The sequence below is a fragment of the Odocoileus virginianus genome, chromosome 26, assembly GCF_023699985.2.
Source record: "Odocoileus virginianus isolate 20LAN1187 ecotype Illinois chromosome 26, Ovbor_1.2, whole genome shotgun sequence".
NCBI lineage: Eukaryota > Metazoa > Chordata > Mammalia > Artiodactyla > Cervidae > Odocoileus > Odocoileus virginianus.
In genome coordinates, this window is record NC_069699.1 from 11,309,785 (window position 1) to 11,335,744 (window position 25,960).

The 25,960-nt window shown below is 44.7% G+C and overlaps 3 protein-coding genes across 4 annotated transcripts in view; all 3 read left to right on the plus strand.

Annotated features, from left to right (window-relative positions):
- The first annotated feature begins 2,688 nt into the window (after window positions 1–2,688).
- On the plus strand, window positions 2,689–24,256 carry ZNF619 (zinc finger protein 619). The gene is made up of 5 exons (XM_070455467.1): window positions 2,689–2,893; window positions 3,378–3,460; window positions 9,994–10,194; window positions 11,157–11,273; window positions 15,495–24,256. Exons 2-5 carry the CDS (start codon window positions 3,418–3,420, stop codon window positions 16,736–16,738), a joined length of 1,605 nt encoding a protein of 534 aa, XP_070311568.1. The 5' UTR covers window positions 2,689–2,893; window positions 3,378–3,417; the 3' UTR covers window positions 16,739–24,256.
- The window catches only part of LOC110140559 (zinc finger protein 621), a 104,842-nt gene continuing 90,065 nt past the window's right edge, over window positions 11,184–25,960 (plus strand). Inside the window, exon 1 of the mRNA XM_070455472.1 lies at window positions 11,184–11,273. The gene's annotated coding sequence lies outside the window, so the exon portion shown is untranslated. The remainder of the gene's footprint in view (window positions 11,274–25,960) is intronic.
- The window catches only part of LOC139031208 (zinc finger protein 621-like), a 46,145-nt gene continuing 31,375 nt past the window's right edge, over window positions 11,191–25,960 (plus strand). The window contains exon 1 of one of the 2 annotated variants that reach the window (XM_070455479.1): window positions 11,191–11,273. The gene's annotated coding sequence lies outside the window, so the exon portion shown is untranslated. Of the gene's footprint in view, window positions 11,274–16,945; window positions 17,033–25,960 lie in introns of those variants that run through there. The other variant, XM_070455480.1, reaches the window with a different exon arrangement.

A 25,960-nucleotide genomic window follows, 5' to 3' on the forward strand; every position in this document is an offset into this window, starting at 1 on the left:
TGCTTCTTATGCTCAAGAGTAAATTTTCTTATAAAAATACACTGTAGGTAAACAAATACTACATTTGGATAGGTTTTCCAGTTCACAGTCATTTCTCATTTTTGTTTAGTGGCATTAATAGGCAAGTGATACAGTGTGATAGTTGCTGTGATAGAGGAATTTTGGATTACTTGTCCTTCTAACAAGTACAAGGGGGGGTTGTCTAAAGTGGGATCTTAAATTTCCACCCAGAACATGGTGTGGGGGGAAGGGAGGTACGAATCTCAGGCTTGTAGAAGACTTGCCAGAGACCACAGGACTAGGAAGCCAGGTGTTGGCTCTGTGGTGGGTGGATAGTATATAGAAAGCCATAGAGTCCTTTCTGAATAGAGTGATGTTAGATTGTGTCCTGTTGAATGAACTGAAACATGGGACAGGAAGAGTTGGGAAGGTCAGGTGGTTTCAAGCTTGGCAGTACTCCTTAACCTGTAAAGGTCCAAGGTGTCACTGGTGAAATTGTGTTGAGGTTCATGAACTGCATCTTCTAGTATTCCAGTTAGCATTCATGAGTATAAAAATTTATGAGTGCTTTTTTGTCTGAAACCATCATTGATAGCTAGCTCAGTTGGTAAAGAATCCACCTGCAATGCAGGAGACTCTAGTTCGACTCCTGGGTTGGGAAGATCTGCTGGAGAAGGGATAGGCTATCCACTCCAGTGTTCTGGCCTGGAGAGTTCCATGGACTGTATGGTCCATGGACATGTATATTTTGGGCTTCCTGGTGGCTCAGATGGTAAAGCGTCTGCCTCCAGTTCAATCCCTGGGTTGGGAAGATCCCTGGACAAGGAAATTGCAAGCCACTCCAGCATTCTTGCCTGGAAAATCCCATAGTTGGAGGAGCCTGATAGGTTACAGTCCACGGGGTCACAGTCAGACAGCTAAGTGACTTCACTTTCAGTTTTCACTTTGCTTGTCTGAAAGTAGTTATTTCCCTCTCAAGAATTTTTACTTAAGCACATCTGATAGAAACTGCCCAGGTGAGCCACGGACAACACAGGTAAGCGGGTCTGTTCATGGTCATTCACTTCAGTCGTGTCTGTGTGTGACCCCATGGACCGTAACCTACCAGGCTTCTCTGTTCATGGGATCCTCTAAGGCACGAATACTGGAGTGGGTTCCCATACCCTCCTTCAGGGGATCTGACTGACCCAGAAATGAACCCATTCTCTCTCCTGCTTCCGCATTGCAGTTGGATTCTTTACAGCTGAGCCACCAGAGAAGCCCCAGAGGGGTCTGCCCTGACTTCAAATGCCAACTGCAAGGCTCTCAGGCCTCTTGTATTTCTCATGATGCAGCTGTAATTGGGAGTTCCCATGACTGCCTCCTTTGTTACTAGAACTAAGGCATGCTGCAGGCTTCCCAGGTGGCTCAGTGTTAAAGAATCTGCCTGCCAAGCAGACTATCCCTGCAGGTTCTGTGCCTGGTTCGGGAAGATCTGGAGAAGGAACTCAGAAACATTTGTTACAGGCCTGTCACAAAAGGTAACTCAGAACAGCCAAATGGAAATGCATGAGTTAAGTTGTGAGGGAAGGGGCACATGGCTTACATGCCCTTTCTAGCTTGCTACCCTCCCAGCACCTTTATGTTCATCCTGGAAGCTGCCTTCTGTTTAGAGCCCCCTACCCCTTTAGAGTTTCTATGGAATTTCGTTAGGTAGGCATGTTTGATTAAATCATTGGCTATTGGTGATTAGTTAGATCCCCAGCCCTTCTGCTCCAGGCAGGTCGGGGGGTGGTGGTGGTGGTGATGGTGACCAGGTCACCCACGATGGTCACAGTCCTGGTGGTTCCTCTGATGAGCAGCCCCCCAGTCCCCATCCTGAAGTTAGGAGACCCTAGCCACTGGTCATCTCAGTCAAAAAGGACAGTTCTACCACTCTGGAGACTCCCAAGAATTTTAGAGGCTTCTTGTGCCAAGAACTGGACGGGAATACCAAAGACGTAATTTTTAAGTCACAGTATTACACACTGTATCTCTGATAATTTGCAGTTTATGAATCGACTCAGTTAATCCGTTGAATTTATGAGTTTGAAACTATTTCCATTCTCAGTTGAGAAACTGAGGAAGAGTTTAGTAATTTGCCCAAGGCCATACAGTGAAGACAATTCGAACCTAGTCAGATCCCAGACTTAATGATTTTAGGTCACGGTCCAGGCCATCAGCTAGTAAGCCGGGGAGATGGGCTATATCATTAGGTTAGATTGCTGCTGGCAAGCGTGGGGCTTCCCTGGTGGCTCAGGCGGTAAGAATCCGCCTGCAATGTGAAAGACTGTGTGCTCGATCCTTGGGTTAGGAAGATCCCCTGGAGGAAGGCATGGCAACCCACTCCAGTATTCTTGCCTGGAGAATCCGCATGGACAGAGGAGCCTGGCGGGCTACGGTCCGGGGGTCACAAAGAGTGGGACAGGACTGAGCAACTAAGTACACACATTAAGTGTAAGCGACAGAACTTAAAGTATCACAAGTATAATGAGGAATCTCTGTCCTTGAGGAAGTGTCAACTTGGCGTAAGCAGCCACAGATACGAGCTAATGCGCGAGCAGTCATCCGGCATCTGGCTTGGGGGGAACCATAGAGAAAGGCCAGCCTCCGGGCTTCCTAGAGAGGCGCCGAGAGCGCCAGTTGGGAGCGCTTCCGCCTTAGCTAGGTGCGGCGGACCTGCTGGCGCTCGCGCTCACCGAGCTACCCGGATTTCCGGGATCCCATTCCCTCGTGGCGCAGCCCTCCTCATCCCGGAGCTCGCCGAGCAGAGGCCTCCGAAGCTCTGCGAGCCTGGGCACAGCCCTCTGCTGGAGAGGAGCAATCGACTTTTCTGCCCTGAAGAGCCGGCTCGACCTCCTTCCTCCGACTCGCGGTACTCAGGGTGCGGGCCGGTGACGTTTAGAGTCGCCTGTTTCCCAGGGTGGAGTGTTCAGATCCGGAAGCGGGCTTCGGTCCTCTTAGCCCAACTAGGACGTTAAACATTTTACCCTTTCCTCCCGGGGCCAGAACTCCGCTTGCATTTTGTTCTGCAGCCTTGCAGAGGTCCAGAGGCCTCTATTACCCTACTTTTTCTGCGAAAGCTTGTTTGGGATTTTTGCCAACCGTGGTCAGTAGAAGCATTCGGCGCAGACTACATAGTGATGCATTCAAAGCGGGCCAGGGATTTTCTTACAAGTCAAATGTTCTGCAGTCCTTGACTCTTGCTTCAGAGAGTCTTTCTAGGAATTTCTGTCCTCATCGGGTAAATTTGTAGAGTATCTTTCCTAGGATGGTGGTGAGGAGACTGAGGGAGGAAGAGGTGGCGAGTGTGAGAAACAAGACAGGGTCAGCCTCATTGTGGTTCTTTCTCCTCTTAGCTCTCCAGGTTCTTGCTTTTCCAAACAGAGAGGGCAGTGCATGAAGCCAGGGGTCATCAGCCATTCTCCAGACATGGTCTCAGGTGAGCTTTTTCCCAGCTTTTCACATTCAGAACAGATATGCAAGGGCATTACAGGACGTGCCTTGGCCAGTCGTGTGCTTAGCTTTGCATCCATCAAAGAGTATGGCAAAGGAGTGTGTTAGGGGAGTTAATGAGGGAGAGTAGAATAAATTTGGAAGGATCAGGTGTGGGAAGAGGGAAGCACCAGCCTAGAAATTCTAGAAAGTGAGAATCTACATCCAGGCAGACCGTGAGGATGGTGCACAGATGAACAGGTTTGGCCTGACCAGAGGGCTCATTAGAAAGGCAGAACCTCATCCACTGAATCAGAATCTACATTTGTACAATATCTGGGGAATTAATGGACAGGTTAAAATTTGGGGAGCACTAGTCTGTGGAGGTTCATGACATTCTACAGGAGACAGGGATCAAGACCATCCCCATGGAAAAGAAATGCAAAAAGGCAAAATGGTTGTCAGAGGAGGCCTTACAAATAGCTGTGAAAAGAAGAGAAGCGAAAAGCAAAGGAGAAAGGGAAAGATATACCCATTTGACTACGGAGTTCCGAAGAATAGCAAGGAGAGATAAGATAGCCTTCCTCAGCGATCAATGCAAAGAAATAGAGGAAAACAACAGAATGGGAAAGACTAGAGATCTCTTCAAGAAAATTAGAGATACCAAGGGAACTTTTCATGCAAAGATGAGTTCGATAAAGAACAGAAATGGTATGGACCTCACAGAAGCAGAAGATATTAAGAAGAGGTGGCAAGAATACACAGAAGAACTATACTAAAAAAGATCTTCACCACCCAGATAATCACGATGGTGTGATCACTCACCTAGAGCCAGACATCCTGGAATGTGACGTCAAGTGGGCCTTAGAAAGCATCACTACGAACAAAGCTAGTGGAGGTGATGGAATTCCAGTTGAGCTATTTCAAATCCTGAAAGATGATGCTGTGAAGGTGCTGCACTCAATATGCCAGCAAATTTGGAAAACTCAGCAGTGGCCATGGGACTGGAAGAGGTCAGTTTTCATTCCAGTCCCAAAGAAAGGCAATCCCAAAGAATGCTCAAACTACTACACAATTGCAGTCATCTCACACGCTAGTAAAGTAATGCTCAAAATTATTCAAGCCAGGCTTCAGCAATACATGAACTGTGAACTTCCAGATGTTCAAGCTGGTTTTAGAAAAGGGAGAGGAATCAGAGATCAAATTGCCAATATCCGCTGGATCATCAAAAAAGCAAGAGAGTTCCAGAATAACATCTATTTCTGCTTTCTTGACTATGCCAAGCCTTTGACTGTGTAGATCACAATAAACTGTGGAAAATTCTGAAAGAGATGGGCATACCAGACCACCTGACCTGCCTCTTGAGAAACCTATATGCAGGTCAGGAAGCAACAGTTAGAACTGGACATGGAACAACAGACTGGTTCCAAATAGGAAAAGGAGTATATCAAGCCTGTATATTGTCACCCTGCTTATTTAACATATGCAGAGTACATCATGAAAAACGCTGGGCTGGAAGAAGCACTAGTTGGAATCAAGATTGCCGGGAAAAATACCAATAACCTCAGATATGCAGACAACACCACCCTTATGGCAGAAAATGAAGAGGAACTAAAGAACCTCTTGAAAGAGGAGAGTGAAAACGTTGGCTTAAAACTCAACATTCAGAAAACTAAGAACATGCCATCTGATCCCATCACTTCATGGCAAATAGATGGGGAAACAGTGGAAACAGTGTCAGACTTTATTTTTCTGGGCTCCAAAATCACTGCAGATGGTGACTGCAGCCATGAAATTAGAAGATGCTTGTTCCTTGGAAGAAAAGCTATGACAAACCTAGATAGTGTATTAAAAAGCAGAGACATTACTTTGCCCACAAAGGTTCATCTAGTCAAGGCTATGGTTTTTCCAGTGGTCATGTATGGATGTGAGAGTTGGACTGTGAAGAAAGCTGAGTGCCGAAAAATTGATGCTTTTGAACTGTGGTGTTGGAGAAGACTCTTGAGAGTCCCTTGGACTGCAAGGAGATCCAACCAGTCCATCCTGAAGGAGATCAGTCCTGGGTGTTCATTGGAAGGACTAATGCTGAAGCTGAAACTCCAATACTTTGGCCACCTCATGTGAAGAGCTGACTCACTGGAAAAGACCCTGATGCTGGGAGGTATTGAGGGCAGGAGGAGAAGGGGACGACAGAGGATGAGATGGCTGGATGGCATCACCGACTCGATGGACATGAGTTTGAGTATACTCCGGGAGTTGGTGATGGACAGGGAGGCCTGGCATGCTGCAATTTCCCTGGGGTCGTAAAGAGTCGGACACGACTGAGCGACTGAACTGAACTGAACTGCGTCTGTGTGGCAATACACAGAGGAAGGCCACCTCCTGAGATTAAACAGGCATACCTCCAGAAGGAGTTTGCTCTGCAGACCACAGAGTCAGGGTGCAATGAAACCCAAATTGGGAGCATTGGAGGGTGTGGATTGATGAGAGAGGTGAATTCTTGAAGGAGTGCTGAGTTTGGAACTGAAGCCAGTGCCTCTAAGTCCAATGCAAAAACTTCAGTTTAATCTGTGTTAAAAGGCTGTATTCATTGTTGGCACAAATTCATGCAGCATTGAAGGAAGTTTTCCCTCTGGAGTTTTCTTACTGATAGAGGATGATTTCGGTGAATTTCTCTCTAGATTCCTAGACCATGCAGTGAGAAAGCTGGTGTGTCATGTAATGGATGTATCATAAAATGAGAAAGCTCCATCCCAGAAACTTAAGAGCAGTGTGTATTTGGTTCATTTTTCTGGACCTTGGATCATCCACTTCTGTTTCAGCACTTAAGCCAACATCAGTTTCATGTTCGGAAAAATTTTAACATCTTTGGGGTCAGTCTTTTCTCTCCAGGGGCTTTGCCTAAAGTATGGTAGTCATGGGGGATTATGTTCCACTAAGAAACCCCCCAACTGACGAATCCCCTGGTAGTCCAGTGGTTAGGACTCAGGGCTTCCACTGCAGTGGGTGTGCGTTTAATCCCTGAGCAGGGAACTGAGATCCTCCATGCTCTGTGGTGTGGCCAAACAAACAAACCCAAGTAACAGTGACTTAAACGTGGCTTAAACAGGAAAAAAGCTTCTCTCTTACACCAGAGAAGTCTGGGAGAGGCAGTCTAGGGCGAGTGTGATGGCTCCACTATTATCACACATCCAGGTTCTTTCTATCTTTCTGCTCCACCATCCTAGCACTGGCTTTCCTGCCCAAGGGTACTTCACAGTCTAAGGCAACTGCTTGATCTCCAACTATCGTGCATTCCAGCTAGAAGTGGAGATGCTAAAAATGCAAACCTCTCAGCTGTTCTCTTTTAGAAACCTCTTAGAAGTGAGATAGATGGATGGATAGATATATTAAGAACTGTCAGTCTTTGCTACAATCTCTATGAGAAACATTTGCTATTTGGAATCATCTAGGAAGTTCCCCCAATCTCATCTGTTGTTGTAATAAGTGCAGAGATTTATATATTATCATGTGCCAGGTGATGTTTGCTTTACACATACTAATTCATTCCATCCTTAGAAGAGCCTCATTAGCTTCGTATTGCTAGTATCACAGTATTTTAGATGAAGAAATTGAGGCACAAAAAATTTAGTGTCTTATCTAAGTTCATACAGCTAATGGCTAGAGCGGTGGAATCTGGACCTCCGGAGTGTGACTGTACAGCTGGGTTTGTCAGCCTCAGCACTGCTGATGTTTGGGGCCAGGTAACCCTTTGTTGGGGACCCTTCTGTGCTCTCTAGGATGTTAAGCAACTTGCATCCATGACCTCTAACCACTAGGTGTCAGTAGCTTCACCCCCATCCGGAGGTTGTGGCAACTAAAACCATCTCCAGACATTGCCACATATTCCCTGAGCACAGTTGCCCCCCCATTGAGAACCACAGCTCTACTCTAAAGTCTCTGCTGTTTGCCATGAATCTGTGCTGCCTCTGAAACCCACTTCCCATGTAGGGGAATCAACAGCCCTATTGATTTTTCAAAACTGTATTTATTTGGGGCTTTGCTGGGTCTTCGTTGCTGCACACAGGTTTTCTCTCTCTTTTTTTTTTTCATTTATTTTTATTAGTTGGAGGCTAATTACTTCACAGTATTGTAGTGGTTTTTGTCATACATTGACATGAATCAGCCATGGGTTTACATGTGTTCCCCATCCCAATCCCCCCTCCCACCTCCCTCTCCACCCGATCCCTCTGGGTCTTCCCAGTGCACCAGGCCTGAGCACTTGTCTCATGCACCCAACCTGGGCTGGTGATCTGTTTCACCCTAGATAATATACATGTTTCGATGCTGTTCTCTTGAAACATCCCACCCTCGTCTTCTCCCACAGAGTCCAAAAGTCTGTTCTGTACATCTGTGTCTCTTTTTCTGTTTTGCATATAAGGTTATCATTACCATCTTTCTAAATTCCATATATATGTGTTAGTATGCTGTAATGTTCTTTAGCTTTCTGGCTTACTTCACTCTGTATAATGGGCTCCAGTTTCATCCATCTCATTAGAACTGATTCAAATGAATTCTTTTTAATGGCTGAGTAATATTCCATGGTGTATATGTACCACAGCTTCCTTATCCATTCGTCTGCTGATGGGACAGGTTTTCTCTAGTTGCAGGGGGTGGGAGCTGCTCCTGGTTGTGGCGTGGGCTTCTCGTGCCGTGGCTTCTCTTGTTGCAGAGCATGGGCTCTAGAGCTCAGGCTCAGGAGTTGTGGTGTACGGGGTTAGTTTCCCCCCGCCATGAGAAATCTTTCTGGACCAGGGCTTGAAGCCCAGTCCCCTGCATTAGCAGGCAGATTCTTAATCCCTGGACCACGAGGAAAGTCCCCTGTTAATTTAATAATGGAGAGGGAGGAAGTGTCAGCAAAGGCATGAAGCAGAATGATGAGAGATGGAGCTGGATGTTGAGAATCTGCATGTTGCGGAGCACAAAGAACAAAGGACACATAAGTAATTAGAGAGGTGTGGAGGGTGGAAGCCCTCAAGTGAGGGAAGATGGTCAGGACTGTGTTCTCAGCTGCTGACTCGCAAGGAAGTAGAGGCAGAATATTAACATTCAGGGTCAGCCAAGTGTCTGTTCTCCACTGTTCGGTATGGGAGCCACTAGCTACAGGTGCCTATTTAAATTAAAATGAGTTAAAATGAGAAATCCAGTTCATCAGTCACACTAGCCAACTTTAGATTTCCTGGTCAAAGTGTTATCTGATTTCTTCACTGTATAGTTATTATTTTTCCCCTGAAACTGATTAGAAATCTATTGGGAAGCTTTTTTTTTCTTACATGATTAAGAAGTTGAATATTTTATTATTAAATTGTTTATTCTCCTGCAAGGCTGTTGCTTCACTGTATAAAAATAGCACCAGCAAACACAGTATATTGCAAAATTAAGACAGTAATATTCTTCACTGGACAGTATACAACTAATAAACTTTTCTCCACTGGCAGTTATTTCTAGTGGGAAGATCATTTTGACCCACATCCAAGGATAGCTGTAAGCAAGTTACAATGTCATATAAGGTATAAGATAACCATGTTATCCTTGAATTACATAATTTTTGTAATTAGTTTTACCAGAGATAATTTTAGGAATTCTGAATATTATAACTGGAGCCTAGCCTAAAAATAACAAGATGCTGTGGAAAAGATGCACAGTGTTTATCTGAAGGCATTAGAAAGTTAAGGGGTATTTTCTTCAGGAAACATTGTTACAAGTAGTTTCTTTTGCTCAAAGTTGCTTTTGAAATATCTATCCACCACTAATTTAAGACAACTATGCTAGATCAAGTTGTTTCAAAGTAATTTATTTAGGGGTTCCATTTTCATTCCTCTATAGATTTTATGTATTTCTCATATGCTTCTTCATTCATTAGTTCATCTAATTCTGAAGGGTTACTGAATGTCATCTTGATCAGCCAACCATCTTCATTACAAGACTTGTTGACAAGTCCTGGATTTTCTGCTAGAGCTTGATTAATTTCAGTTACTTCTCCTGAGAGAGGGGAATAGAGTTCACTAGCGGCTTTCACACTTTCTAAAGCACCAAACTCCTCTTGTTTGTTCAACTTTGTCCCAACTTCAGGCAGACTACAGTACACAACATCTCCCAACGCTTCCTGTGCAAAATTGCTGATTCCCACTGCTCCCACACCGTTTTCTGTTGTTACCCATTCGTGTTTTTCTGTGAATTTCCGCACCGACAGCAGCGCAGGGCCGGTGCGCAGCGCCCGGACGGCACCCGCCCGCAGTCCCCAGGGCCGCGGCGAGCAGGGCGCGCGGGCTGCCGACCGCACCCGCACGCTCCGCACCGCTTGCGGCGCCGTGTTCACACGGGTGCAGGGGGTCTCCGTGCCGCACCTAGAGCACCCCGGCTGGCGGCCCCGGGCTGGAGCGAGGGAAACATTTAAAATCAGGCAGATATCCTGCTTATCAACATTTCCTCCTGGATTTCGCATCTTTATAGTGATGGCTGTAAGTCCCCAGCTTCTCCTTTGGTGTCTCTTTTTTCCAGGACACGCCCTCCCGGAAGGTCAGGCCCCTCCCTTTGCCTCCGTCCTGGGCTGGAGAAGAAGCCTGTTGTTTCAGGAGCCAGTGACCTTTGAGGACGTGGCTGTGTACTTCACCCAGAACCAATGGGCCAGCCTGGACTCTGCGCAGAGGGCCCTGTACAGGGAGGTGATGCTGGAGAATTATGCAAACATAACCTCCTTGGGTGAGTCCTCTTTCCTTCCTAAAACTCAGCTTCTGCCCTTGGGGGCTCCTGGCTTGCTCTGTAATGTATCTGGGATCTCTAATACGACCAGAATTGATGCTCCATGAGCTGAGCTCCCCGATCCTCAGTTGCAGTAACTAACTACTGGAGAAAGATCTGGGTTCATTTCAGTTTTAAACAGGACTTCCCCGATATTCCCTGGCAGTCCAGTGGTTAGGACTCCACACTGCCAAGCTGCTGCTGCTGCTAAGTCACTTCAGTCGTGTCCGACTCTGTGCGACGCCATAGACGGCAGCCCACCAGGCTCCGCCGTCCCTGGGATTCTCCAGGCAAGAACACTGAAGTGGGTTGCCATTTCCTTCTCCAATGCATGAAAGTGAAAAGGGAAAGGGAAGCCGCTCAGTCGTGTCCAACTCTCAGCGACCCCATGGACTGCAGCCCACCAGGCTCCTCCGTCCATGGGATTTTCCAAGCAAGAGTACTGGAGTGGGTTGCCATTGCCTTCTCCAACACTGCCAAGGGTGTGGGCTCAATCCTTGATTGGGGAACTAAGATCCCAGAGGTTGAGCAGTGTGGCCAAAAAAAGAAAAGACTTCCTTCTTTCCCCTTGGGAATTCTCCTGGGAGGGGCTTTGCCCTGGGGTCAGAGCACTGAGAAGGTTCCATATTCATTCCTTCACTCTTTCAGTTCCCTGGAGGAGACTGTGGCCCCATCTTCTCTGTGTGAGAGTCTCCTAAGGCCTTCTGTACACTCTTCCAGTGACAGTGTGGACTTCCTGAGCCAGAATAATCTTCCTGGGCCAAACAGTTTGTGCCCTCATTTCATCCCCGAGTCTCTCCACCCTGGCCTCCCTTCATCTCCTGGGATGTCACAGCTTTTTCCACCTGGCAAAGTGGGGGGTAGACTGAGAGGGGTCCGAGGAGACTCTCCTCAACTTTCTGTTCCTCTTCTGTGTCCTTCAGCAGCATTTCCACTCCCCAAACCAGATCTGATCTTCTGGCTGGAGCGAGGGGAAGAACCAGGGTGCCTGGATCCCTGGACACTGGTCGGGGGAGAGGACCTGAGAGGCATCTGCAGAGGTAAGCAGGAGAACCTGCCATTCTCTCCTCCATAGAGCTTCAGCCCCAAGCTGGAAAAGACTAGTCCAGGCCTTTTATTTTCCATCATTCTTCCTTGTAAAGCTAAAGGATTTCAAACCTTTAGTAGTGAGGTAGACTTCTGTTGATTAACATAAGAATATACACAAAACAGACAACTTGTTTCTGTAAGGACATTTGTATGTGTTTGTGTGTGTGTGAGAGAGAGAAACTGTAGCAGGAGAATGGACTTTTTATAAGTTCCTAAACACTAAATTAGAAAGTAGCTTTTGAAAGAAATCCTGTTTATTTTGGGGAGTGTTTTTCTACTTTTGTTTAAAAAATGCCGTTGGCATCTTGATAGAGGTTGCATTGACTCTATAGATGACTTTCGGCAGTATTGACCTTTTTTTTAAGATTGATTTATTTATGGCTGTGCTGGGTCTTCCTTGATGTTTTCAGGTTTTCTCTGTTATGACGGGCAGAGGCTACTCTTCCTTGTGGTACAAGGGTTTTTGTTGCAGTGTCTTCTTGCGGAACAGGGGGTCTAGAGCACAGGCTCAGTAGTTGTGGCCTACAGGCTTAGTTGCTCCGAGGCATGTGGGATCTTCCTGGAACAGGGATTGAACCCATGTTCCTGGCATTGGCAAGTGGATTCTTAACCACTGGACTACCAGGGAAGTTCAGTATTGACATTTTAACAGTATTAATTCTCCCAGTTCACAAACATGGAATATTTTTCCATTTATTTGTGTCTTCTTTGGTTGTTTTCATCCATGTCTTGTAGTTTTCAGAGTAGAGATCTTTCAACCCCTCGGTAAAATTTATTTCTAAGTATTTTAGTGTTTTTGATGCTGTTATAAATGGTGTTATAAATGGGATCAATTTCTTTATTTCTCAGAAAACTCATTGTTAGTATTCAGATTTTTGTATGTTAATTGTATATCCTGCAGCTTTACTGAATTCACTATTTAGATTTAACAGTTCTTTTTGTTGAGTCTTAAGAATTTTCTGTATTTTAAATCTTATTATCTGCAAATAGAACAAATTGTATTTCTTCCTTCCTAATTCTGGTACCTTTTCTTTCCTTTTTTTTTTTTTTGCCTGTTTGCTTTAGCTAGGATTTTCAGCATTGTGTTAAATTGGAGTGGTGAGAGTAGACACTCTTGTACCTAATCTTAGAGGAGAAACTTTCAACCTTTCACTCTTGAGTATGATGTTAGCTGTGGGCATTTCATTTATGGCCTTTTTTATGTTGAGATATGTTCCTTCCCTGTGGCAGTGGTTTAGTTGCCAAGTCATGTCCAACTCTTATGACCCCATGGATGATAGCCTGCCTGGCTCCTCTGTCCATGGGATTCTCCAGGGAAGAATACTGGAGTGGGTTGCCATTTCCTCCTCCAGGGGATCTTCTCAACCTCGAATCAAACTAGGAACTCCTGCATTGCAGGCAGATTCTTTACCAACTGAGCTACAAGGGAAGCCCATGTTCCTTCTCTACCTAATTTGTTAAATTTTTATGGTGAATGAATGTTGAGTTTTGTGAAATTCTTTTCTTTACCTATTGAAAGTGAAAGTCGCTCAGTTGTGTCCAATTCTTTGCAACCCCATGGACTGTACGGTCTATGAAATTCTCTAGGCCAGAATACTGGAGTGGGTAGCCTTTTCCTTCTCCAGGGGATCTTCCCAACCCAGGGATGGAACCCAGGTCTCCTGCATTGCAGGCGGATTCTTTACCAGCTGAAATTTTTGGAGTGGGAAGCGCACAGGGCAAGAATACTGGCGTGGGTAGCCTATCTCTTCTCCAGCAGATCTTCCCGACCTAGGAATCAAACTGGGGTCTCCTGCATTGCAGGCACATTCTTTACCAACTGACCTTTCAGGGAAGCCTTTACCTATTGAGATGATCATCTGATTCTTTTCTTTCATTCTATTCATATGAAGTTTCATATCAATTGACTTGTGGAAAGCACGTTTATTTATTGGGAATGAGTGGTTTCCTTTTTTGCCTTTTGCCTGAGGGATCGTAGTTCCTCGACCAGGGAATAGAAAAACCTTTGCCCTGCTGCAGTGGAAGCACGGAGTCCTAACCACTGGGCTGCCAGGGACTTCCCCTTTCTTGAAAGACAATGAATTGAAGTTAAATGTGAAGAACCATCCACAGATTTGGTGGATAGTCTTTCTCATGCAGTCGCCCTGTTCTTATACCCCCTCAATCCCTAATGCTATTCAGAACCTCTGTAAACCAAACGCCTCTATCTTACTCACCCTGACTCTGTCTGCATCCAGCCCCTTTAGACTGACTCCAGCACTTGAGCCCACCTTGATGGAAAAAGCTTTCCCAGGGGCCCACCTGCACTTGTCAGTGAATCCCTTTGCCATAGCTGCACATTGTCCGTTTAGCCTGTCAATAGCTTTGGCCAGTAGGACTTTTCTACAGTGATGAAAATGTTATGTATCTGCACTGTCCAATATGGGAGGCATTAGCCACATGTGCACTTGAAATGTTGGTGATACAACTGAGGAACTGAATTTTTAACTTTGTTCCATTTTAATTAAATAGCCACATGTGGTTAATGGCCACCTAATCAGGCAATGCAACCTAAACCAATTTTAAACACAGCCTCCAGCTGCTTCTTTTAATTTCTAGATCAGTGGCTGTCAAACCCTAGTGTGCAGTGCTTGTTAAATCACTTGTGGTGCTGGACGCCACCTCCAGAAATTCTAATTTGGTAGACTGGGGTGGGGCCTGAGAATCTGCATTTCTAACAAGTTTCCAGACCATGATGATCCTGGGACCACACTTTGAAGACCTCTGTTCCTGAGAATCTTGAACTGTGGCTTCAAAATTCTGGGTTGCAACTCATTAGTGAGTTGTGCTCACCATTTAAAAATTAGACTAGTTTGGGCTTGACTTAAATAAAATAGACCAAACTAGTATAAAATCCATCATATATTCATCATTCTTATTAAGGGTAGTGTTCTTTAAAACTCTTGTTTCCATGGGATCTAAATGGTGAGTCCTGGTCAAAAAAACTTGAGAAACACTAAGCTAAAAGTTTCACTTGTCAAATCTTTGGTGTCTGGAAAGGCAAATATGGCTTCTCTGTTGTAGTACCACCAGTAAGAGTGTGGGTCCCCTTTCTCCACCAGTGGCCATCTCCAGTCTTAGAAGGGTCTGAACCAGCCATGTCTTTTTTCCTTCCACAGCTAAGTCTCTCTCCCACTGGACAGCACACGAGTTTTGCAATTACGGTCCTTTTATGAACCCCTCACAACCCGCAGTGTTACAAACTGTCCTTTCCCCAGTCAGGCTTGCAATATAAAACATCTCTTTAAACATTACAGAATATTCTAAAGCATTCGGACAGTTTCTTGCCTTGATGGGGACCTTGAGGTCTGCTGTTAGAGACAGCATCTTCCAGCCCTCTGGATGCTGTGTGGTGTGAGAGCTGCTTACTCAGCTCTTTTTGCTCCAGTTTAAAGATCTTCTTCAACCTCAGCTCCATCTGCTTTCTTTTTTTTTTTTAATTTTTGCCACACCTTGGATTTGTGGGATCTTAGTTCTCAACCAGGGATTGAACCCAGGGCCACAGAAATGAAAATGCTAAGTCCTAACCATTGGATTGCCTGGGAATTCCCTCCCTCTGCTTTTCTTAATTGTTTCCCATTCAGCATTTTCTCCACCCTATTCTGTTTTTTCTTCTTTCATTTGTCTCCATTAATAGTTTTTGCTGTCTCTACTGATTTTGTTGTCCTAATGGCATTGCTTGCTTTCTCTACCTCCGGTATTTTTACTTTTCCTTCAGGGTATCATCAGGAGGCTATGTCTCTCTCCAAAAAGTACATGTCCTGGTCATGGCATTAATAGTACTGCTTAATCCCTTTCTCCTTTCAGCATAACTAGGTGACTGTTATGTTTTCTTTTATTTCTTTTTTTTTTTTGGATACCTTTATCATTATATAATACCCATTTTTTTTTGTTGTTACAGTCTTTGTTTTAAACTGTATTGTGTCTGGTTTGAGTATTGCTACTCCAGCTTTCTTTTTATTTCCATTTCCATGGAATATCTTTTCCTATCCCTTCACTTTCAGTGTTTGTGTGTCTTTATTACTTATTTTAAACTTTTATTTCATATTAGAATACAGTTGATTAACAGTGTTGTGTTTCAGATGTACAGCAGAGTGATTCAGTGATATTATGTTATGTTTTCATCATGCTAGGTGGTAAAGTCAAGACTGAGAACAGAGGGCAGACTACAGAGCTGAGCATTTCGAAGGGACCAGAGTTTCACAAGTTGATAACGGAGGTGCCGCTGGTGGATGTTCCCAGGCACCCTCACTTTGAGAACAGCTTAGAGAAGCTGCAGCTGTATCACCCAGGGAAGAAAAAATACTCAAAGAACGGCAGTTTCACAGATTTGCCCATACAGGGTCATCCATCCTCCACTGCTGAAAGAGAAGAGACAGCCAGACAATTGCAAGGAAGCTGTGGTGTCTGCATGCATCTTATTACTAAGCAGGGCCTCCCTAGAGAACAGGTATTTTATAATTGTGGTGAGTGCGGCAGATATTTCAACCAACATTTAGACCTTCACCAGCATCAGAGAATTCACATGGACGAAAAGCCCTACAAATGCAAAGAATGTGGCAAAGCCTTTAGATGTAACTCAAAACTGTCACGGCACCAGAAGATCCATACTGGGGAGAAACCATACCCTTGCCAGGAATGTGGAAAAGCCTTCAGTCAAAACTCACACCTCCTTCAGCATCAGAAACTCCACAGGGGAGAGAAGCCCTACAAATGTAAGGACTGTGGGAAAACTTTCGACTACAACTCGAAACTTATCCGGCATCAGCGAATCCACACTGGGGAGAAACCTTTTAAGTGTAAGGAATGTGGGAAGGCCTTCCGGTGTAACTATGACCGCGTCATCCATGAGCGAATTCACACTGGGGAGAAGCCGTATGGATGTAAGGAGTGTGGGAAAAGCTTCAGATCAAATTCAGTTCTGATTCAGCATCAGAGGATCCACACCGGGGAGAAACCTTACAAATGTAAAGAGTGCAGCAAGGCTTTCCGCCGGAGTTCGCTGTTTCTCCAGCACCAGAGGTTCCACACTGGGGAAAAGCTCTATAAATGTAACGAATGTTGGAAAACTTTCATTTGTAGCTCACGCTTTATAGTACATCAGAGAATCCACACTGGGGAGAAACCTTATGAATGCCAGGAGTGTGGGAAGGCGTTCAACCAGAAATTCACCCTGGTTCAGCACCAGCGAGTTCACACTGAGGAGAAACCTTATGAGTGTAAAGTGTGTGGGAAATCCTTCAAATGGAGCGCGAGTTTCATTCACCATCAGAAAGTGCACACCAGGAAGAAACCCGACCAAGTTACAAGGCCATCCCCGGTGAAGCCCTGCTGCCCCACTTCAGTCCTGTCCTCTCTGTCTCCCCAACATGCGTGACCTGCCCCAGCCACGCCAGGGGCTCCCCTGTCTTGTTCACGGGCACTGCTGCTTCCTGCTGCTGTGCCTCTCTTCTGTTGTTCCCCTCATCGGAAATGGCCAAGTCTTCACCTGTCCAAGTTGTGCATTTCTTTCAGAATCATGCTTCTCCTCGGAAGTCATCTACTCGGAGCTTGAACCCTTTACCTCATTCCCTGTGAGCTCCTGCATGTTTCCAGCTCCGTCTTCCCTAGTGTGGCAGACTCCTCTGGGCTTCCATCATGTCTTTGATGATACTCTTCTGGTCCCCTATAAGTAAGTCATTATTGTTCTCCCAGCTCCATTTAAGCTCGCGTACTTAAGGACCAAGTTTGATCACCCTCTTCTGTCCCCTGGCAGGGCTTCCCTGGTGGCTCAGACGGTAAAGAATCTGTCTGCAGTGCAGGAGACCTGAGTTCGACCCCTGGGTTGGGAACATTCCCTGGAGAAGGGAATGGCTACGCACTCGAGTATTCTTGCCTGGAGAATTACATGGACAGCAGAGTCTAGTGGCCTACAGTCCAGCAGTTCAGTTCAGTTCAGTTGTGCAGTTGTGTCCCAACTATTTGCGACCCTATGGACTGCAGCACACCAGGCTTCCCTGTCCATTACCAACTCCCAGAGCTTACTCAAACCCATGTCCATTGAGTCAGTGAGGCCATCTAACCATTCCATCCTCTTTCATCCCTTTCTCCTCCTGCCTTCAATCTTTCCCAGCATCAGGGAGTCAGTTCCAGTGAGTCAGTTCTTCACATCAGGTGACCAAAGTATTGAGTTTCAGCTTCAGCATCAGCCTTTCCAATGAATATTCCGGGCTGATTTCCTTTAGGATGGACTGGTTGGATCTCCTTGCTGCCCAAGGGACTCTCAAGAGTCTTCTCCAACACTACAGTTCAAAAGCATCAATTCTTATGTGCTCAGCTTTCTTTATGGTCCAACTTTCACATCCATACATGACTACTGAAAAAATCATAGCTTTGACTAAGACAGACCTTTGTTGGCAAAGTAATGTTTCTGCTTTTTAATACGCTGTCTAGGTTTGTCATAGCTTTTCTTCCAAGGAGCAAGTGTCTTTTAATTTCATGGCTGCAGTCACCATCTGCAGTGATTTTGGAGCCCAAAAAAATAAAGTCTCTCACTGTTTCCATTCTTTCCCCATCTATTTGCCATGAAGTGATGGGACCAGATGCCATGATCTTAGTTTTCTGAATGTTGAGTTTTAGTTCAACTTTTTCACTCTCCTCTTTCACTTTCATCAAGAGGCTGTTTAGTTCTTTGCTTTCTGCCTTAAGTGAGGTATCATCTTTGTATCTAAGGTTATTGATATTTCACCTGGCAATCTTGATTCCAGCTTATGCTTCATCCAGTCCAACATTCCTCATTATGTACTCTGCATATAAGTTAAATAAGCAGGGTGACAATATACAGCCTTGACATACTCCTTTCCTAATTTGGAACCAGTCTGTTGTTCCATGTCCAGTTCTGTTACTTCTTTACCTGCATAGATTTCTCAGGAGGAAGTTCAGGTAGTCTGGTATTCCCATCTCTTTAAAAATTTTCCACAGTTTGTTGTGTTCCACACAATCAAAGGCTTTAGCATAGTCAATAAGACAGAAATAGATGTTTTTCTGGAACTCTTTCGTTTTTTCAATGATCTAGCAGATGTTGGTGATTTGATCTCTGGTTCCTCTACCTTTTCTAAATCCAGCTTGAATATCTGGAATTTCATGGTTCATGTACTGCTGAAGCCTGGTTTGGAGAATTTTGAGCATTACTCTGCTAGAGTTTGAGATGAGTACAATTGTGCAGTAGTTTGAACATTCTTTAGCATTGCCTTTCTTTGGGGTTGGAATGAAAACTGACCTTTTCCAGCCCTGTGGCCACTGCTGAGTTTTCCAAATTTGCTGGCATATTGAGTGCAGCACTTTCACAGCATCATCTTTTAGGATTTGAAATAGCTCAACTGGAATTCCATCACCTCCATTAACTTTATTCATAATGATGATTCCTAAGGCCCACTTGTCTTCGCATTCCAGGATGTCTGGCTCTAGGTGAGTGATCACACCATCATGATTGTCTGGGTCATGAAGATTTTTTTTGTATAGTTCTTCTGTGTATTCTTGCCACCTCTTCTTAATATCTTCTGCTTCTGTTAGGTTCATACCATTTCTGTCCTTTATTGTGCCCATCTTTGCATGAAATGTTTCCTTGGTATCTGTAATTTTCTTGAAGAGATCTCTAGTCTTTCCCATTCTGTTGTTTTCCTCTATTTCTTTGCATTGATCACTGAGCAAGGCTTTCTTATCTCTCCTTGCTATGCTTTGGAACTCTGCATTTAAATGGGCACATCTTTCCTTTTCTCCTTTGCCTTTGACATCTCTTTTCTCAGCTCTTTGTAAGGCCTCCTCAGGCAACCATTTTGCCATTTTGCATTTCTTTTTCTTGGGGATGGTCTTGATCACTGCCTCCTATACAATGTCATGAACCTCCATCCATAGTTCTTCAGGCACTCTATCAAATCTAATCCCTTGAATCTGTTTGTCACTTCTACTGTATAATCATAAGGTATGTGGTTTAGGTCACACCTGAATGGTCTAGTGGTTTGCCCTCTTTCTTTAATTTTAAGTCTGAATTTGGCAATATGGAGTTCATGATCTGAGCCATAGTTAGCTCCTGGTCTTATTTTTGCTGAGTGTATAGAGCTTCTCCATCTTTGGCTGCAAAGAATATAATCTGATTTTGGTACTGGCCATCTGCTGATGTCCATGTATAGATTCCTGGGGTCACACAAAGAGTTGGACATGACTAAGCAATTAACACCTTCACTTTCCCCTGGTATGAAATGGTAGTGTTTGTTCCTTTTTCTTTTTCTTTTTTTGACTGCACCATGGTGCTTACTGGATCTCAGTTCCCTGACCAGGGACTGATCGCAGGCCAAGGTAGTGAAAGCCTAGAATCCTAACCAATGGGCCACTAGGGAACCCCAGTAGTATTTGTTCCTTTTTTATTTATTTTTTTCTGGCTGCTTTGAGCGTTTGTTGCAGCATGTGAACTCTCAGTTGCAGCATGTGAGATCTAGCTCCCTGACCAAGGATTGAACCTGGGCCCCCTGCACTGGGAGCACGGAGTCTTAGCCACTGGATCACCAGGGAAGTCCCAGTATTTGCTCTTTATCATGCCCAGTTTTGGCCTACCGTCAGTCCACTCCTGCCTTCTAGGGATACTAGAGTTGGAAGAATTGGTAGAATATTTTGGTTTTAGGAGGATGGCATTACAAGAAGGGCTATCGTAATTCAAAAAGTAGAGGAAATGCAAAATCTGTGGGAGGAAGTAACCATGAAAAGTATCCAATGATTACTTTCAGAATTTCAGGAGGGCCTTTTGGTGGGGCCAGTAGCAAAGTTCACTGTGGGGCATCTAGCCTTGGATTTCTATTACCTCGATAGTGACCATTATCAGGATCTTGTGTAACCAAGCTATACAGCAGGAAAATAATCAGTGACAAGAACATGATTGAAAGGGGATGTGGCTTTTCTGTTTGGGTTTCTTTGCTATTCCCATCCATGTCACTATTTAACTTTAGTGCCTACTTAAGTATGTAGGTACAGAAGTGACTTGAGCTTGTGCCTTTGAGAGCAGGTCTCTGGGTGTGTCTGTAAATTAGACATGGGGTGATCTTGTTGGCATCACACTGGGAAACACTGGAGGGAAGAAGAGAAGCCCAACAGTGACTTGCTGTAGCTCCTGAATTAGAAGAGAGCCTGTTCCTGATCAGTTACCATGCCTGCCCTCAGCGTGTTCACAGCTGCTCCATGTCCCCTATCAGTCGTTTGTAAGGGATGGTGCTTTTTTATATTTAATTTGATTATTGTCATTGTCATCTTATGTTTTGGCCAAGCTGGGCAGCATATGGGATCTTAGTTCCCTGACCAGTGATTGAACCTGAGCCTCCTTCATTGGCAGTGCAGAGACTTAACTGCTGGACCACTAGGGAAGTCCAGGGTGTGGGGTGCTTTTGAATTAATTTTCTAATTAACGATTTTGATAACACAAGAGTTTAAAGAATGCTGATCTGACCAGATGTTATGATCTCACTGGCTTGATCACAGTTTTCATCCTGTCCTTTCTCAGAATCACAGCTTCAGACAGTGTAGCAATATAGAAGTTACTTTTAAATAATTACATGGAGATAGATACTAAGAAAATGATATGTACATTGGGCATAAAGATGGAGTTTGGATTTTGGTTAGGCTTATTGAGATATACTTTATAGACAGTTAATTGGTACTTTTAAATATATAGTTTGGCGAGTTTTGACAAATGAATATAGTTATATAATTGAGACATAGAAAATTTCTATTACCCCAAAAAGTTCCCTCAGCACAGGAGAAATTTAAAAGGTTGGTAGGGTGTTAAGGATTTTTTTCTTTATTCTCATTTCTTGATAAGGTTTATGTAATACAAGAGACTAACAGGCACAAATCAAACTTAATTTACCGAACTGTGGTCAGAGCTTCCACAATATGCAAAGATGCCTTATCCAGAATCATTGTAAAGAAAAAGTCAAAATGTAGGGAAATGACAGTAACTATGGTTTCATTATCCTATTCCTGACACATGTGTTGCAGAAACCAGTACTCGAGAAACCAAGCACCATGCTCAAGAGAGTTGGGAGAACTCAGGTTTACTATGCCGGCGGGCCCAGAGGAGTTAACACTCCAGGCTCTGAGCCCTGAACAAAGTGGTTACAGAGATTTTATAGACAGACTGTAGTGGGCAACACTAGCTGTTAATAGGCTGGTTTAAACTAAGGGGTTTCACACACAGGAATAGCAGTCAAGATGGGGAGGGGGATGCCTCACCTTTACATGGACAGGCATGATCAAGCAGGTTTGCAGGGGCTGGGCATTTGCAAAGAGCAGGACAAGGGTGAGAGTTAAACTCCAGTTCCTAGTATTGTAAATCCCCACTTTCTGAGACTACATGACCTACATGATCCAGACTTTGCAAGGAGCAAGCTTAGTTACAGAGGCGCGAAGGAGCAGGAGGTTATGTAAAATTTTAACTTTTCCTCTTCATGTGCACACCTATATATATGTGTGTGTTGGAAATAACATATTTATATGTAATATGCATGTGTATGTGTGTGTATGTATATGTACATAAATTTTGTCCTATTTATTTCCCCAAAACACCATTTAGCAAGAAGGGGCTCAAGGCACCTGAGAGGATTATAACAAGGAAGGGTGGGACTAAGGACTCTTAACTAGGCAGCGGAAAAGAGGAACTTCTAAACAGATTATACCATGAGAGGAAAGCAAGAAGTGTAGGAAAAAGTAAACAGATCTGCTCTGGGCTGGAAGTGGCTTTTGAGTCCTCCCAGCCAAGAGAGTTATGATTTTCTGACTTTTGGTAACTTCTGTTTTCCCATTTAGTTCCTCCTTTATTCGTTAATTCAACAGGCATTTAGGGTTTGCCCCTGTTGTTAATTGAACATTATTATTATTATTCAGCACCTGCTAGGTGCTGAAGGGTGAGTAATGGGCCACTCTCTCTAACTCAGGGCTCAGGGTCGTCAGGTGTCTGGCACTTCATTAGATAGATGTTCAGGAGTTCTTTGAAAAGGGCATAATGTAGCTCACAGAACGGATAGATGTGTAAAAATACACTTACACATAGTGTTCTTTCACAACTTTGCATTTTTTTCTGAAAGTGAAATAACAGTATAATCAGTTGACCTCCCCCACCCCCACTGATTTGCTTGAGGACTGCCTGCTTCCCCCAAGAAAGGTATGTGGGCATCATTTTACCTGAGTTGTTCAGTTCTGAGACATTTGCATTGACTGATGACTTGCTAAGTATGTTATTTAGGATCTGTTTAAGAATAGCAGAGACCTACTTGAATTAACTCAGATATACTTAATTTATTATGACTCCTGTGTGTATCCTGGCACCCAAGGGTGAAATTATAGCAGAGGGGTCTGGAGTCTGGAAACCCAGTCAGAACCTCATGCAGTACTCAGGCTCGGTCTAAGCAGGCTTTGCACCTTCCATCTCTTCTCCCCTCTTTGAATTCCTGTTTTCTTCATCCCCAGGCACGGGGCAGAATTTGCTACAGGTCCCACATTTATAACTCCATTCTAGGGACCAGCCCAATCATCATCTCCCAGGCTTGATTCCATATTCTTAGGAAAGACAATCTGAACTGTCCAGTTTAAGTGCTGACTTCTGGCCTACTCTCCTCTGAGGGTAGGGTGGTTCACACAGTGCAGTGAGGCTGCTGGGGCCCCACCCTGTGGAAAGGGAGCAAGTACCCAAAAGACATCTGTGGCCGACTTCTCTGATGGCCATCTGGTGTTTTCTTCTTTTGTTGTGCCATGCAACTTGTGGGATCTTACTTTCCAACCAGGGATTGAACCCAGGCCTGTGAAAGCATGGAGTCCTAACCACTGGACCACCAGGAATTCCCTACAATCTTCCTGTCATTCCTATAGCTCCATGTCTCCTAGCAACAAAGATAACTTCAGGATTTTTTTCCCCTACTGGAGGGAAGCTTTGGGCAATTTATCTTTGATAGTCTTCCACCAGACGCACTGACCTTCCTCCGTTAACATTTCCTGGCTCACAGTGAGCTCAGTCTGTGCATTCAGATTCTCCTTTTTGATGGCTTGTGGCTGACCAGGATTGGGGTAGATTTGCTGGTGGGCTTATGTGAAGTGGCATGTGAAGTGGCTTCCCTTATAGCTTAGCTGGTAAATAATCTGTCCGTAATGCAGGAGACCTGGGTGTGATCCCTGGGTTGGGAAGATCCCCTGGAGAAGGGAAAGGCTACCCACTCCAGTATTCTGGCCTGGAGAATTCCGTGGACTGTATAGTTCATGGGGTTGCAAAGAGTTGGACATGACTGAGTGACTTTCACTTATGTGAAGCGGGGATATGCTGCCAATGATTTCTTCTGTGCTCTATGTTTGGGGTAAACCAGTACTTCTGGCCATGGATTGAGGGAGGCTCTGTTGCTCTTAGATCTTTTTCTTTGGGATGTATGTGTGTAATTAACTCAGCAGTGGCAAGGCTGACTCTCTGGTTATAGCTCTCCATCTTGTTCATTTCTGCTTATAGTTCTTCTGCTTTTCCTTCTCTTTTCACAGTCATTCCAATGTGGAAGCTGGGTTGCTGATAAGAAAAACAAATAGCGGCATGATTTCTCCCTTACAGTAGCTTCCACTGCCTTGCCTCTGAAAGGAATAGGCCTCTGAGAGAGTATTTCCCGCGAATAACATTCATCTGGTAGAGATTTACAGGAACATCTTCACCTGATCATGACCTGCCTTCTAGAACAAAGAATTTGACATCAAGAAGTTTGCAGCAACTAACCACGCCCCTCCCTTACCTTTCCTATAAAAGGGCTTTGCTGAGAGCTTTTGGGGAGCTTGGGGTTTTTAAGGCATGGGCCACTCATCTCCTTGCTTGGCTGTGCAATAAACCTTTCTCTGTTCCAGACTTTGAGATTTTGGTATTGTTTGGCTTCACTATGCATTTGGCACATGGACTTGGAGTTCCTTAACATTTATAGGTGACAGTTCAAAGGCCTAGCCGAGAAAGGGCTTAGAGGAGCCTGGCTAGAGTTTGGTCAAGGACAGAATCTTTATCAATGGTTATGGTCACTGGACACGGATAGGGCCCACATGGCATCTCATTGTTAAGATGGCTCATTATGTTGAGCTCGAAAACAAAGAATAAAATCACAGTGATCCTTGAGACTGAGCAAATTGCCCAAACGACATTCTGTTTTCTCACTGGCGCCTACCTTCTCAAAGCTACATGACCACCAGATTCCAGACCTCCTGCTACGTGACCACAGGATAAAAATTAACTGTCCCTTCAGAGAATTTTTCATTGGTGGGGTATAAGAAAGACCCTGTAAGAAAGGGAGGACACTGGTTCTCCTTAAGGGCCAGTCACCCTCTTGTTTCCCTCTAATAAATTTCCCTTTTCTTGCCTGATTGCCCAATTTGCTGTGTTTTTCTTTGCACTCGCCTTACAGACACATTCAGTAAAAATTACTTTCTATTCCAACCCAAGCAGTCACTGAGGCTAGGACCCTCCTTTAGCCGAGACTCAGTTCTGGATAATGGGGTGTTGTAAATTTTGAGAAGCCTTGTGCCCTGCCAGTAAGTGGACAGAGCAGTTAAAAGTCCATGGGTGAGGGCCAGGCTGCCATGGAGTGGTAGAGCAGTCACTGTTCTAAGAGTTAAGGGAGCCCAGGGATGGTGGTGAGAGATGTGAAGGGGAGTGATGCTCACGTGGACTGCAAGAGAGGGGCGGTTTCACTCGGGGCTCTTTTCTCCTTACTTAGACCTGAGACTTCCTTTTCTCAAGTCTGAGAGCTGTGCAGGTGCAGGAAGCCAGGGAACTCCGGCCATACTTCAGAAGGCGTGGTCAGAGGCGATCTGGCTTCTTGACAGCTTTTCTTAGATGAGCGCTCAGAGAAGTCAGTACCAGACTCAGGCCTGCCTTGGCTTCCCTTTGAACAGCAGTTATGGCAGGTGTGGATGTGTGTCCACCCAGGTGGGGTTGTGTTTGGGGAAGTGTGGTTTAAAGTGAGATGAGATTATCCCAGTGGCAGATAGCCTTTGTCTACAGTTCAGTTGGTCAGTTGTGTCTGACTCTTTGGGACCTATGGACTGCAGCACACCAGGCTTCCCTTGTCCATCTCCAACTCCTGGAGCCTGCTCAAACTCATGTCCATTGAGTCAGTGAGGCCATCCAACCATCTCATCCTCTGTCATCTCCTTCTCCTGCCTTCAATCTTTCCCAGCATCAGGGTCTTTTCAAATGAGTCACTTCTTCGCATCAGGTGGCCAAAGTATTGGAGTTTCAGCTTCAGCATCAGTCCTTCCAATGAATATTCAGGACTGATTTCCTTTAGGATTGACTTACTGGATCTCCTTGCAGTCCAAGGGACTCTCAAGAGTCTTCTCCAACACCCTATTCAGAAGCATCAGTTCTTCAGTGCTCAGCTTTCTTTATGGTCCAACTCTCACATCCATACATGACTACTGGAAAAACTACAGCTTTGACAACATGGACTACTTTCGGAACAGTAATGTCTATGCTTTTTAATTGCAAGAAAAGTCCAAGAAAATAAAGCCTGTCACTGTTTCCATTGTTTCCCCATCTATTTGCTATGAAGTCATGGGACCA